This window comes from Microtus ochrogaster, unplaced genomic scaffold, assembly GCF_000317375.1.
Source record: "Microtus ochrogaster isolate Prairie Vole_2 unplaced genomic scaffold, MicOch1.0 UNK125, whole genome shotgun sequence".
Lineage (NCBI taxonomy): Eukaryota > Metazoa > Chordata > Mammalia > Rodentia > Cricetidae > Microtus > Microtus ochrogaster.
The window spans coordinates 401,798-416,791 of NW_004949223.1; the positions used below are offsets into that span (position 1 = coordinate 401,798).

Here is a 14,994-nt window from a genome sequence, read left to right on the forward strand (position 1 = left end):
ATCGGGAATCTGCCTCTGCTTACTGAGGTGGGTTCTCTTGATGAGACTAAGTTTATGGATTCCGGCTAGTTTAGATAGCTAGTTTGCCTCAGGAGTGTTGGGACTACAGATGGCTCTCACTCCTTCCTGTCTTTGGATGCTGGGGATTCACACCCTGATTCTCATGCTTGCATGGTCAACATTTCATCCACTGTGCTGTTTTCTACAATCTTCTAATATATATTGTCATATATATTATTTTAAACTGTAATTTTGAGCCTGGACCTTATTGTGTAGCCCAAGCTAGCCTTGAACTCTGGATCCTGCCTCCACAGCCAATAATGCTGACATTACGGGTATGTGCTACACACCCAGTTACTTTTAAAACTTAAAATGAGGACTCATATCTTGGTTAAACAAACCTCTTTGTATACAATAAAATCTTATTCTGCCATATTAAAAACAGAACAGACAAACCCTGAATTTGTGACATTTGCATGGAAATAGATCGGACTGTAAATCATTGTGTTAAGTGAAATAAACCAGACTGAGAAAGGTAAAGGAGCCTGACAAGAGGACCAGCAAGCCCAGCACCCACTTCTCCTCTCCCCCAGCGCTGGGTGACAGGAGCATGCTGCCATGCCCAGCTTTCGAGCGGGTGATCTGAATCAGATCCTTGCCCTTGCTCAGCCAGTGCTTTACTCAGTGAGCCACTTTTTGTTGTTGTTGTTTTTTTTTAATGTTCTCTGTCATGCGTATTTACTGTTTGGATACAGCACTCAGCATAGTGTTGCGTTAGTAGAGAGTGTTTGGTGTACAGTGTTTTGAAGCTTGTTGCCTAGTAATGACAGGCTGCACCATACACCCCAGGCTGTACTATCTGGGCTTGTACAAATATACTCTGTGACGTTTGCACAAGGACAAAAATCTCCCAATGATGCAACTCTCAGCACAAAGCCAAGCCATTGATTGCATGTTGCAAACAGAGGCACAAGGATGGATGATGCCATTGCCGTTAGCCCTCACAGACAGCTCTTCTGAATCCGTCACCAGAGAGATTACAAGATGCTAATACTCTCCTTCCATCTCAGTGACTGACCCATGGGACTCCTAGCCCTCTTTTCATTTTTTCTTTGGGGACAGGGCTTCACTAAGCTACCCTTGTTAGCTTTGCACTTGCTCTGAAGCCCAGGTAGTCCTTGAACTTCAATCCTCCTGCCCCGGCTTCCTCAGGAGCTGGGATGACAAATCACCAGGCTCAGCTCTTTTGTTGTTGTTTTTGTTTTTAGTGAAGGATAACCTTGAACTCCCGGTCTTCCTGCCGCCACCTCCTCAGTACTGATATCAACAGTGTACATCCCATCCCCAGGGCAGAGTTACTAGGATGGGATCCAGGGGTTCCTGGATGCTCCACGGTTGTGCTACCACCCGAGCTCCAATTCTGGCCCAAAGCAATGGCTCTGAAAGTAAATAAGGAAATAGTTTATTATGAACCAAAGAAGAGTGACCACATGTGCCACTGTGCATATGTGGAGGGCAGAGAACAACCTCTGCTGTTGATCCTCCCCTTCCACCTTACGTGACCGTTTCTTGTTTACCACCGAAGATGCCAGTTAGCCGTCCTTTGCCTTTCTAAGTGATTTTCCAGCCACCATTTCCCGTCGCCTTGTGGACATGTTAGGATAATAGGTGAACACTCTGCTGGATAATAGATGGGCACTCTACTTCATCCGTATTTATGTGGGTTCTAGGGATCCAAAGAAGTTTGTTCAGCTAGCTTTTACCCATCGAGGCAACTCTGCAATCCTCGTGTGAGCTTTGATGCAGGCACAGAGAGAAACAAGCTGTCAGTTACTGTGTGTCTGTGTGTACCAGTTACATTAGTGGTAACATCAGATAATCTGTCCCAATAACAAAATGAAATCTCTTTGGATGCAAGATGGTCTACAGTGTTCTTAGCCTTAGGGTAGGAGGAAGCCGGAGATGTGCTAATAATGGTTTCTTCTTTAAAGTTTATCTGTTACTTGGGTCAGGGGCGGAAGTTAAGCTAGATGATTATTCAGGATCTAAGACAGTCAAAGATCAGTGTGGCTCATGATCTATCATTCCAACACTGCAGTGTCCTCATTGACTAAGGTCAAGTCATCTGCAGTCTGGCTGTCTCTGGAAAGTACTGGTTCATACTCCTAGTGTGCTGCTTTCAGCTTTTGGTGCCCACCTGGTATTAGTGTTAACTAGTGTGTGTGTGTGTGTGTGTGTGTGTGTGTGTGTGTGTTGGTCTGAGGGCAACTTGTGGGAGTCAGCTCTCCTTTTACTATATGAGTCCTGAGGACTGAGTTCAGGTTGTCCAGGTTGTCAGCAAATACCTTTACCCACTGAGCCACCTTCCTGGTTCCTGACTCCAGGGGACACCACTCCTCTTCTAGTCTCTTCTAGTCTTGGCATCTGCTCATGCTCTTCCCAGCCCTGCAAATAAAATTAAGGTTGGACATGGTGGCGCATGCCTTTAGTTCCGAACCCTGGGAGGCAGAGGCAGGTGGTTAACCCAGGCTGCCCAGTGGGACTTTGTCTCAAAAATGAACAAACAAAACAAAAAGAAAGAATGAAAAGAAAACAACAAAAGTACAAACCGGTCTCTGTGGAAATGGCTGAGTTGTATAGTGCTGGCCTTTCAAGAATGAAGCGCTGAGTTGAGGTCCCCAGAACTTATACAGACTCATATAGAAAACTGGTGCACGGACTATGGTCCAAACCAGTGATCCCAGAGTTTGGAAGGCAGAGTTGCAAGTATTCCCAAGGCTTGCTGGCTCACTGGTGTTAAAGGTTCTGCAAGAGACCCTGTCTCAAAAAAAAAAAATGGTTGTAGACTGATGTAGGGAGACACCCAGTTCTCACCTGTGTGGCCTCTAGAAACCACAGGTGCTCTTGCACACGCATACCCACACATGCTACCTTCGCAAGTGCACACATGTCCACATAAACACACAAATCAAGCACATCCTGATGTGGTGGTTGAGCATCTGCATCTTCTCATTCCCACCCATGGCATCAAGTTCTCCTCTCCCCTCTCTGTACCCACAGCCCCCGAAAGCCCCACGGCCACCTCGTAAGCGCTTCACTGTATGAGGATATTCTTTCCCAGCGTCTCTTGGCTGGCATCCTTCTCTTCAGAGCTCAGCTTCCAAGGATTTCCACTGCAGATACTTTTATATCTACTCCCTGCCTCGACACCTAACACAGGACCTACATGCAGTCTACAAGGAAACATACCAGGTTGATTTTGTTTACTGAGAACCCTTATTACAAGGGGCTTGTTGATTCTTCCTCTGAACAAATATTTATCAGCAAATATGTATGTCAGGCACCGTGTGCGGGGCAGACTGATAAGCATGATAATAAATAAAAATGTCGCGGAGGGATATGCACATGATGGAAAGGACTGGGGAAGGGAGCATAGGGACTGAAGGGCATTTGCAAACTGTAGTCAGGGGAGGATGCTCATTGGAGCAGGAGGAGTGACAGTGGTGGCAAAATTGGGGAAAGGCTTTAAGGAAGGAGTGCATTCGCATAATGCAAGAACCATGATCCCAGCTCCTAGTAAGGGTTTTGTTTATTGGTCCTACAGGTTAAACCCAGGTTCTCATGTATGCTGAGCAAGTGCTCTACTAAGGAACCACAGCTCTAGGTCACCACTTAAAAGTAATTTTGAAAGCACTTACATTTATTTATTTACTTAGTATGTGTGTGCATACCCTGTGGGACCTTAGATGATTGAACTCGGGTCTTCAGACTTGGCAACAAGTGCCTTTACCTGCTGACTCATCTTGTCGGCCCAACTGTTTTATTTTTATTTTAAAGACAAGATCTCATGTCCTCCAGGCTAAGTTCAAACTCCAGATCCTCTCTCTCTCTCTCTCTCTCTCTCTCTCTCTCTCTCTCTCTCTTTCTCTCTTTCTCTCTCTCTCTCTGCCAAAAGTTGATCTTGAGTGTCTTCAATTGCTTGCTATTTTATTTTTATTTTTGCTTTTTACAGATATTGTTAAACGCATTGCATAGACCATCAGCTCCAGATATGGGGGCAATCTGCCCGAATGGACACCGGAAGTGAAGGATAGAGGCCTCTGGACTTCACATATTTCAAATGTCCAGACAGGGCTAGACTGAAGGTGGTTGGGTAGGACTGTTAGTGAATGACTAACATTTTTAGACATTTATACAGCCACCTACAGGTATGCATGTTGAAAATGGAATACAGCTATCCGGGTCCTATATGAAGTTTCCAGAGTTTTCCTAGAAGTCTTGCTATGTTCTTCTAGGAGTCATTTCTTTATTGTTTTTCCCTGGAATCCAGTGCTGCGTAGAGAGGGGCTCAGGCCAGGGAATACAGGCAGCCTGCGTTGTGGACACGTGGCTGTGTCCTGGAAGTTGGTGTGGGTAGCTACTGGGAGGAAGCTCATTGGGGAGGGAACTTGTGGGGCGCCCACTAGCTCCTAGAGAGAGCCACAACCGGAGAGATCCAGCGAGGCATTAATCCTAGAGGCTGCAAAGAACAAAACCGTCAGGAGTAAAGAATTAAAGTGAATTCTCCATAGGAGACAAAAATAGTGAAAAATGTAAAGACAGGGTCTGTCTGGCATCTGGGGGCACCTTAGAGGGCTTCCATGTTGCGATCGAAGTCATAGGGATATTTGGGAGAGCGTTAGAGTAAGACATTGGGGTCTTAGAGCTGCTTGGGATGTTCATGTCCGGAGGAAATTGGAGGCATTTCCAGGCTTTTAAATAGTTATTTCGGGCCTGTTTAGGGTATCCGGATCAGGCGGAGATATGGAGCATTCTCTAGACCTTTAAATTGGAACCTTGGTGTTATTTGGGTTTGTTGCGATCAGAAGAGGATCTGGGACGTTCCTAGCTTATATATTGGAATCTCAGGTCTGTTTATTGATGTTCGAGTCGGGCGAGCTTTTGGGGCGCCCCAGGTATTTAAATTGGAACCTCGGGGCTATTCGGGGGCTTTCGAGTTAGGCGCGGAGCTGGGCAGCTCCCGAGATCTGACGTGGGAGACTCAGAGCTGTTTAGGATATTCATGTCAGACTAATATCTGGGGACATTTCCAAGCTTTTAAGTAGTAGCCTTTTTATTTTTTTATTTTTATTTTTATTTTTTTTATTGTCGTAGCCTTTTTAAAATAGGCATTTTGGGGTGCCTGAGTTGGGAGAATCTGAGGTGCTCCCCAGGCCTCCAAAGTCTGGGGCGCCACACGGGGAGGCGAGGAGGCGTGGCATTGCAAGCTCTGGCCACGCCTCCCGGCTCTCGGCTGGCTTGTCCCCCCCCCCGCCCCCCTCCGCGGGCCTCACTTGAGCGCACAGTCCCTTCCTAGCTTCAATCCGCGCCACCTTTTCCCTCGGCCCGCGCGGGGCCCAGCTGACGGGCCGCGTTGTTTACGGGCCGGAGTCGAGCCCTCGCTCCCGCCGCCGCCACCAGCCCAGGTGCCCGCCCGTTCGCGCTTCCCTCTGTTTCAGACTCCACAGAACGCGACCCACCCAGAGCTGCACCGGGCGAAGAAATAGGAGGCCTGGAAAGGGGGCGCACGGCGGTGAGCTCTGGACCCTGCGATTGCAGGCACGGGACCGGGCCTGGGTGACCCGGGGCCGTAGTCTGCGGGCCGCGCCACCTCGTTCGTTGAAGCCGAGGCCTCTGTGCTCTTCCCGGGGCTGTCCCCAGGGCCCTCTCGCCTGGAGAGCTGCGGCCCGCGAGCCACCGGCGTGGAAGAGACTGACGCGTGGCCCCTAGAGCCTCTCTGGCGACCTCCTCGCGGACTATGTCCCCAGCGGGACGGCGTGGCGTGCTCTGATCGCCGGGGTCCCTGCGCTCCTACAGCCATGGGCTCCGGGAAACGACGTGAGACAACGGCCGTGCCGTTGCTGGTGGCCGTGGCCGCATTGCTGGTGGGCGCAGCCGGCCACCTGTACCCTGGCGAGGGTAAGTCTGGGGTGAAATCAGTGTGTCGGGGACACTCCCCCCATCGCGCCAGACAACTTGGAGGCCCTACCCGTAAGGAGTGAGGGTCAGGGACACCCCTCCCCACCGCCGCAGCCAACCTAGAGAACTCTTCCATTGGACTGAGTGTTGGGGACACCTTTTCCATCGCGCCAGACAAATTAGAGTCATCCGCCCCCCCCCCCCAAAGAACCCAGGGTTACGGACACCCATCTCACCATTCCAGCAATATAGACCTATAGACCCTCCACTAAGGATTAAGGGTTGTAGACACCCCCCCCCCCGGGGGCCAACTTAGAGCTCCCTCCCCAAGGACTGAGGGTTGAGGACGCCCTTAGTCTGTGTAGAGTCCTCTACCTAAAGACTGATCGTCTTTCCCCTGGGGAAGGGGTAATAATGGATTTGGTGGCTCTGGCCCTGCAGAAGCCAGCTGACCTTGGCCTTTGCCCGCTGGACTTGTGGCTCTGCACCCCGCGTGGACCCAACTCGGGTCTGAGGAACCTTGCCCTAGTGCCCGCCCAGCCTTTGGGTGTCTGTCCCCATTGTGCCTCTCAACCGTGTTTGCTCTTTTCTCTGAACACAAACCTGCCCTCCCACCCCATGCTCTTTGGGGTCGCCTTTAAAAAGTAGGGTTACAACAGATTTAGGAAGCCAAACACCTAAAAAGTTTAAAGCCAAAGCCAGGGTGCCCTCACTGATGGAGGACACTTGTTGGAGAATCGGCCCCCTGGGTGCTATGTTTATAATTCTCTGCTTCCAGATGTCTAGTGGCAAACTCTACATACCTTCGGCCCGCAGCAATCATAGTAGCAGTAGGGGCAGCTTTCGGGATGATTATAATTAGAATGATTATGAGCCTCCAGGTCGTTAGCTCATTTCTCTAGAACCTCTCAGTGTCCCCTGGAGGCCAAAATTGTTGCTCGCCCATTTCAGAGAGGGCTAAAGCGAGGCATGTTTAGGATGTGTTACTTCACATGTTCTGAGGTCACCCTTTCTAGCTTTCTGTGTCTGGTTATGGCCAAGGTAGGAGGATGGCGAGTGTAGGGCTAGTCCAGATATTGAGTTTGAGGCCAGCCCAGGCAATGTTAGATCTGTTTGAAAACACATGCAATGAAAAATATATTTTGAGTTACTGGCTCAGATTCCTCTGCAAAAGGAAATTAATTACAGTGAGGAAGGGGTCAAGGAAGGAAGGAAAAGCAGTTTGTTTGGAGTCAGTGAGGGGAGGAACTGCAGTTTGTGAATGAGGGAGGTGTGTATGTGTGTGCCCGTGCACGTGTGTGCGTGCACATAAGATTCTTGAACAGTTTGGACTGAGTTTGTTGAGTGGGTCACCTACTAACCCAGTTAACGTCTTTGAGACCCCGAAGATCTGGATCTAGTATACAGAGATGATCAATGAAGAGTGGCCATTGGCGTGTGTGTGTGTGTGTGTGTGTGTGTGTGTGTATGTGTGTGTGTATGAGTGTGCCTGTGTATGTGTTTTCAGAGGCCCTAGGTTGACACCAGGCGCTTGCCTCTGTCACCCTCAACCTTAAGACAGGGTCTCTCAATGAACCTAGACTTTGCTGATTTGGCTATGCTGACTAGCCAGAGAGCCCCAGGTTCCTCCTGCACTCACCTCTTTTATCACTAGGGTTACAGATGTGTGTTGAAGGGCTGGCTTTTATGCGGCTGTTGGGGATTTGAACTCCAGTCCTTATGCTTGAGCAGCAAGCGCTTTTACCCACTGAACTATCTCCCCAGCCCATGGTTTGGATTCTTATTAAGAAAATTCAAGAATTGTTAACACCTATGCTACTCCCTGCCGCTCTTTGGGATCACCTATGCTGCTCCCCAAGGCTCTTGGGCTCACCGATCTTGCTCCCCAAGGTCCCTGGGATCCTCTGTGCTGCTCCCCAAGGCTCCTGGGCTCACCGATCTTGCTCCCCAAGGTCCCTGGGATCCTCTGTGCTGCTCCCCAAGGCTCCTAGGATCACCTATGCTGCTCCCAGAGGCTCCTTGGAATCGCCTTAAGGAAGTAGGGTTACTTTGTGTGTGTAGCGCTGTGCACTTGGGCACACAAGTTGGTTCCTTGAGTTCTGTTTTTGCGTTTTTGGTAATTGTTCATCTGTGCCTGTACTTCCTGTGCTCAGGAAATGGAGCTCCTCTGGCTATGCACACAGGCAGTGTTCACAAGGACAGGGCCTTGTATTTGTTCCTCTCTGATGTCAGAGCCTGAGTAGTGCCTAGTGCATTGCAGGTACATGGAGGTATTTTTTTTTCTGCAATGGCAAACAGGTACGAAGACATTGGAGTCTATGCAGTAAGTGTGTACCATTAGGGCACTCTCTTGCTGAGCATGTGCTTCCCAAGCATGCACAAAGCCCCGGTGTTTCATTCCTAGACATGCATGAACCAGATGTGGAGTCGTACAGGTGTCACTGGACTCTGAAGGCGGAGGCAGAGGATCAGGAGTTCAAGGTCGTCCTGGCAGAGGTAGTGAGTTCAAGGCCAGCCTGGGCTATATAGGAGATCCCGTCTCAAACAACAAGACATCCTTTATTTCCTGGAAAATCCCCATACTTTGTAAACACGATCTCAGTGAGTCCTTGTTGCCTGCCTTCAAAGCAGTAGCCATCTGTCTCTGCATGAGAAGAAAGGACAGGTTCATAAAGGCTGCCGACAGGCCACTTGGCCAGGGCGGCAGTTCCCTGCCTCCCTACTGGGTTTCTTTGTTTCCTTGTTTTGTTTTCTTTTTAATTAAATTAATTAATTAATTACTCATCTTGAGACAGGGTTTTACTGTGTGGTCTTGAACTCTCTGTGTAGACCAGGCTGCTCTCTAACTCAGAGACCTGCCTGCCTCTGCCCCAAAAGTGTGAAGATTAAAGCCATACACCATTATGTCCGGCTCTTTTGTTTCCTTATTTTTGGAATTTAATTTTATTTCTTATAATTGTGTATATGTGGGGCCAACAAGTGTATATCACAGCTTGAGTGTGGGGGTCAGAGGACAGCTCTCTGGAGTCAATTCCCTCTTTCCAGTCTGGGTCCTGGAAATTGGATGCAGGTCATGAGGCTTGGCAGCAAGTGCCGTTACCCATCTCGCTTGCCCTTGTACTGGATTTCTTAACAAACACTTGCTCTTTTGGGTTGGAAGCTCCCGCCCCTGCTTTGGGGTAATCGTTAACAAAATTCTGTTAAATAAACTAGTCCTGATGCCTCTTAGAGGCTTGGTGTGGGGTGAGGAACTTTCTAGAATTTGAATCTGTAAGGTCCATCATGCTTGGGATTGGGGGGTGGCTGTGGTGGTGAGGACCTATGTGGTGTTTAAGAAAGGAATGGGTCATTTTTGGGGGAGGTGTCCCTAAGGGCGGGTTACTCAGTTCATCTTTCAGTGGACGCTTGGTAGCTGGGCTCAGCTAAGTGGTGGGTAGCTTTTCCATTTCTTCTTTGGTCAGGCTGGTTCTGAGCCAAGATAGCCCTCTGAGGACTGTGAAGTTAAGGACAAGGCAGGGTGCAATGCAACAATTGAAACCTTCTGAGCTTTAGGGGTATCTGTTGGGTTACCTTTGGAGGGGTGTGTGTGTGTTTGTATGTGTTCATGTGGGTGAGTGAATGTGAGTGAGGCCAATACCAGGTATCTTCCCAAGTTGCTTTCTACCTTATTAATTATTCTAATTTAAAATGAATTTTCAAATTATTTTATTTTGTATATGTATGCATGCCTGAGTGCATGCTGTGTGCACATGTGTGTTTGTGTATGCTCCTATGTGTCAGACATGCATGCGGAGGCCAGAGAACAACCTTCTGCAGTCAGTTCTTTCTATCCATCTTTACATGTGTCTTAGGGATCACCTGCTGAGCCATCTTGCTAGTCCCCAAGCAGGCTTCAAAACTTTGGGTGGGCTTATTCTGTATTGTAGGGGCTGTCCTGGCTTTGTTGATGTGTTTAGTGGACATCCTTGGTCTCTGCTAACTTGATGCCAGTGGTACCTGACTGTCTCTTAAGTTGTAGCAATGAAAAATAGCTCCAATCATGACAGATTGTCTCTAACACTTGCCTGAAGAGGCCTTGCTTTTTCCTCCTCTCCTTGTTCTAGAATCTTCCACCCCCCCCCCCCCCGGAGTCCTTCTCTCTTTAGCCTATAAACACTCAATATACTCTAAACCCATCTTCACTTTTGACCTCTAGTTCTGCTATCCTCCTTAGGGACATATTGTCACACTCTTGCTGTCTTGTCTGTTGGTCACCATAGGCCTGGCAGAGTCCTTGCCCAAGGAAGGCATTTTCCCTTGTGGCTGGCTTTCCAGTGTTCTGCACCCCCCTTCAGCTGGGGTAAGCTTTTTCTTTATCCGTGTGCCGTGTGTAGACTGCCTGCCCTTCACCCCTCTCCTGACCCACTGTGTCAGTTCCATTTAGTCTAAGTCTTTTTCTACAAAAGGGGTCAGTAAACTGTGGTGCCTGTGTTAAATTTGTTGGTTTTGTAAATAAAGTTTTATTGGCACAGGGCCACACACCTTTGTATACTCCTTCTTGACTACTTTCATGCTCTAATCTTAGGGAGTTAAGTAGTAACAACAACAACAAAAAATATTTACACTTCAGCCTTTCATCCATTTTCTGGATCATGCTTTTTTTGTTTGTTTGTTTTTTGGTTCTGGGGTTAGACGGAGGAACTTGAACATGGTACACAGTGCCCTGCCATTGAGCTATCGCCCCAGCCCTCTGCGCCACCTTCTACCCTCATCTCCCTCCTTCTTTCTTCAATCTCTTCCTGTTCCGCCTTTTCTCCCTCTTCCCCCTCTCCTTTCTTCTCTGTCTTCTTTCTACTTCATCTCCTTTTCCACTTCCTTCTTCTCCTGCCTTCTCCTTCTCCCTTTCCCCTCTAACTTCTTTCTTTTCTTCTTTTCTGTTTTGGAGACAGGGTCATGTGTGGCCCATGACCCAAGCTGGCTTCAAATTCGTTATGTAGCTGAGAGAATGTTTAACTCTCAGTCCTCTTGGTTCTGCCTCCTGAGTGCTGGCATGGCAGGTTGTACCATCCCTCCTGGTTTATGCAGAGCTGGGGATCGAACCCGGGGCTTTGCTTTGCCAGGCGAGCACTCTACCAATCGAGCCACATCCCCAGTCTCCTATTTAATAAACTTTACTAACTAGCATTTATCTGTCCTTCGTCTGCCTGCTCATAACTTGCCACTATGAGAACTCAAAGTCCTTTCCCCTAGTCATTTTAAAAAAACTACTGTCCTGGGGACTGGGGATGTGGCTCAGTTGTTAAGGTGTTTGCTTAGGCATGAGTGTGCATGAAGCCCTGGATTCTATCCACAGTGCTGCTTGCACCCTGCATGGTCGTGTACTCTGGTAACCCCAGCACTGGGGAGGTATAGACAGAAGGATCAGGAGCTTAAGGTTATCCTTAGCTACACAGGGAGTCAGGCCAGCCTGGGATATATAGGGAGAACCTGTCTCAAAACAAAGGGGGAAGGAGAGGTCTGGAGAGATGACTCAGTGGGTAAGGGTTGCTTTTCCAGAGGCCCTGTGTTTGGTTCCCAACACCCAAGTCAGGAGGGTCTTAACTGTTTGTAACTCCAGCTGGGGGCGGGGGTCACTGAAGGAATGCACAGACAGACAGACAGATAGACACACACACACTTAAAACAACAACAGTTGGTTGTGATGTTGCTTGCTTGCCTTTATCCTCCAGCAACTCAGGAGGCAGAGGCAGGCAGATCTCTGTGAGTTCCAGGCTAGTCAGCGTTCTTATCTAAAAAGATAAACCAGAAAGAAAGGAAACAACCAAAATAAAAAAAAAAACCCAACTCTCCCCAAAACAACAAAAAACAAACAAAACCCCCAAACCAAGCAAACAAAACTTAAAAATAAAGAAATGTTATTTTTTAAAAAATGACTGTTGCTGTTTGAAGATTCTGTGTAAGCTGGAGTGCTGTCCCTCAAGTCTCCCCTCTTCCTGGTGAGGAACAGGTAGACCTCTTCCTGCATAACTGTACACTTTCCCAAACACTCAGCCCTTCCCTCTCACTCCTGGGATTCCAAAATTCCATCCTGGCTAAAAATGAAAGGGTAGAAAGAAAATATTTTTCTTTCTCTATACTATGTTCTTTAAGGATTTTTAAAAATAGATGTAAAAAAAAATAGATGTATTTATTATATATACAGTGTTTTGTCTGCATGTGTGCCTGCAGGCCAGAAGAGGGTGCCAGATCTTACTACAAATAGTTGTGAGCCACCATGTAGTTGCTGGGAATTGAACTCAGGACCTCTGGAAGAGCAGGCCATCTTTCCAGCCCCATCTATACTATGTTCTGTTTCTCTCCTCCCCTGCTGATCTGTCCATGCCAACTACAAAATCTAATTTCTCTATATAGTTACCTATTCTTTTATTTTTTTAAGATTTTGTTTTTAATTATGTGTTGTTTGTGTGTTTGTGCATGTGAGTGCAGTGCCTGTGGAGACCAGTAGAGGGCATGAGGTCTCCCTGGAGCTGGAGTTCCAGGCAGTTGTGAGCTGCTCACCACAGGTGCTGGAACTGAACCCTGGTTGTCTGCAAGAGCTGTACACACTCTTAGCCACTCAGCCATCTTTCCAGTCTCGTTTTTAGATTTTAAACCATGTCCTATAGAGAGGTATGTATTTTTTCCCTGTTTTTTTTTTTTTTTTTTTTTTTTTTTTTTTTTTTTTTTTGAGACAGTGTTTTTATGTGTAGTTTTAGAACCTGTCCTGGAACTAGCTCTGTAGACCAGACTGGCCTCGAACTCACAGAGATCCGCCTGCCTCTGCCTCCCGAGTGCTGGGATTAAAGGAGTGCACTATCATCACCTGACTACTGTTTTTATTTTTAATTAGTTAATTTATTAATCAAAAAATTTCTTAGTGCAAACATTCACTATGTAAGCCAGGCTGGCCTGGAACTTGTGGTGATTGTTCAGCTGGGATAACAGGTATGTGCTACCTCTCTGATGGCATACCTCCATCCTTGTAATCTTTTTTTTTTTTCCCAGAATGAAAGAAAAAGTCCTATAATTAGGTGGATAAATTCTTAAAAATGTTTGGTCCTCTTAACCCCAGGCCCTGGGATTTATAAAGCTGCTTAGTTGCTGAAATTTATTTGGAACCTCTAGATTAATTCTTGTGACACACTTGTGGTTTTTGGAGGATACTCAGAAAGCTGGAGCTTTGAATTTGCAGACCAGCAAGGTAGCAGTGCAGCTTCAACACTAAGCTGATCAGTTTATGCCGTGTTCATATCTGGAGATCATTGCAGGTGTGTTTTTTGCTATGTGTGAATGTGCGTGTGTATGTGTGTGTGTGTGTGTGTGTGTGTGTGTGTGTGTGTGTATGTGTTTCTCCTTTTGAGGCAGTATCTCATGTAGTTCAGGCTATCCTCAAATTCACTATGTAGCTAAGGCTGGTCTTGAACTCCTGATTCTCCTGCCTCCACATGCTGAGTGCTGGGATTACAGACACACACTTGCACATCAGGTTTATGTTGGGGATGGATCCCAGGGTTTTGTACATGCTAGGCAACTACTTTACCTACTAAATTCCATCTGGAGCCTATAACTGTCTATTCTCTGTGTGGCATATTTAGCTTCCTGTTTGCTCATTTTTGTATATTTTGTTGGTGATCTGGCTGCTTAACATTACCCCTTTGCATATTTTGAAGGTACCATCTTTTATCTCTGAGGCATGAAGGCTGTGTGTCACTTTGGGAGGCTCTGTGCTCAGAGACACTTGACCATTTGTGTTCCTTGCTACACTATGCAGAAAAGTCAAGATTGAGAACCAGCCTAGATGTCCATTGACAATGGACAAAGAAGATATGGTCTGTAAATTGGAATTTGAGGCATCCTTGAAGAAAAATGTAATCATGGCACTTTCAGGAAGATGGATATAACTAGAGATCATTATATTAAGGGAAACAAGCTAGGTTCAGAAAGACAAACACCACCCACCTCATATTCTCTCTCATGTATGGAGCATAGATTAAGAAGTATGTGGTGTGTGTGCATGCATGCCTGTGTGTGTGTGGTATGTATCTGTGTATGTAGTGTGTCTCTCTGTGTGTGATGTGTGTGTGTGGTGTATGTTTATATAGGGGATTGTGATGGGGAGGAAGTGGGAAATCAGTTGCTGGACTGCCTGTGATAGAGTCAGAGTTGAGCTGGGCTGTGCTCAGTGGGTAGAGTGCTTGCCCAGCACCGCATGAGCAAGGTCTATGCCTGCTGTGCCAGCACAGAGGATGTGGAGGCAGGAGGATGTGAAGCGTTTGTTGTCCTTGGCTACACGGTGAGTTTTAGGCCAGTTTGGGCTACCTGAGACCTTATCTCAAAAGTAAATAAATAAATGATTGTGGGCAGTCACTCAGAGGATCCCAACCTGTTTTCAGGTAATTTAGAGTGTTCTATGGAAAAGAACAGGAGCAATTGGCCATAGGTGTCCCCCATGACTATGGTGTACAGTTTGGCTGGTCAGTTTCCTATCTAGAGTTCTTTGGGAATGCAAACAATTGTTTTTGCTAATATTTTCATTTTTGTGCAGATTCTTGGTTATACCTTCTGGACAGTTCACTCAGTGGCCTGGGCCACTCCTGGCTTGAGTTCCATTGACCAGGTTGGACGCAGCTAGGGAGTACTTCGCTATCTTTGTTGTTTAACAAACTAGTTTAAAAAACTTTTAAACATTTATTTATTTTGTGCATCTGGGTGCTTGTGGAGGTCAGAGGGCAACTTTCGGGAGTTGATTCTTTCCTTTCATCACTGTGGGTCCAGGAGTTCAAAACGAGGTCATCATACTTGGTGGCAAGCACCTGTACTCCCTGAGCCATTTTGCCAGCTCACAATTCCGAGTGTTTAGACATCTGTTTTGTTTCCAATGGGGGACATTTTCTGGTCTGCCTGCTGAAGGGCATAGCTTGGCTTCCAGTTCCATTGCAGCGCAGAGAGACTTGTGCTAAAAGTCTTTCTTTTGCTTTTGTGGGAATGTGGAAAGGGTTGGTGCTTCTATAAGCTGTG

The 14,994-nt window shown here is 47.2% G+C and overlaps 1 protein-coding gene across 3 annotated transcripts in view; it reads left to right on the plus strand.

Moving 5' to 3' along the window:
- The first annotated feature begins 5,360 nt into the window (after positions 1-5,360).
- Positions 5,361-14,994, plus strand: part of Insr (insulin receptor) — a 137,134-nt gene continuing 127,500 nt past the window's right edge. For all 3 annotated transcript variants that reach the window (XM_005371760.3, XM_005371761.3, XM_026778304.1), the window contains exon 1: positions 5,361-5,958. In XM_005371760.3, the coding sequence (XP_005371817.1) occupies positions 5,859-5,958 (100 nt within the window). In that variant the 5' untranslated portion in view covers positions 5,361-5,858. The remainder of the gene's footprint in view (positions 5,959-14,994) is intronic.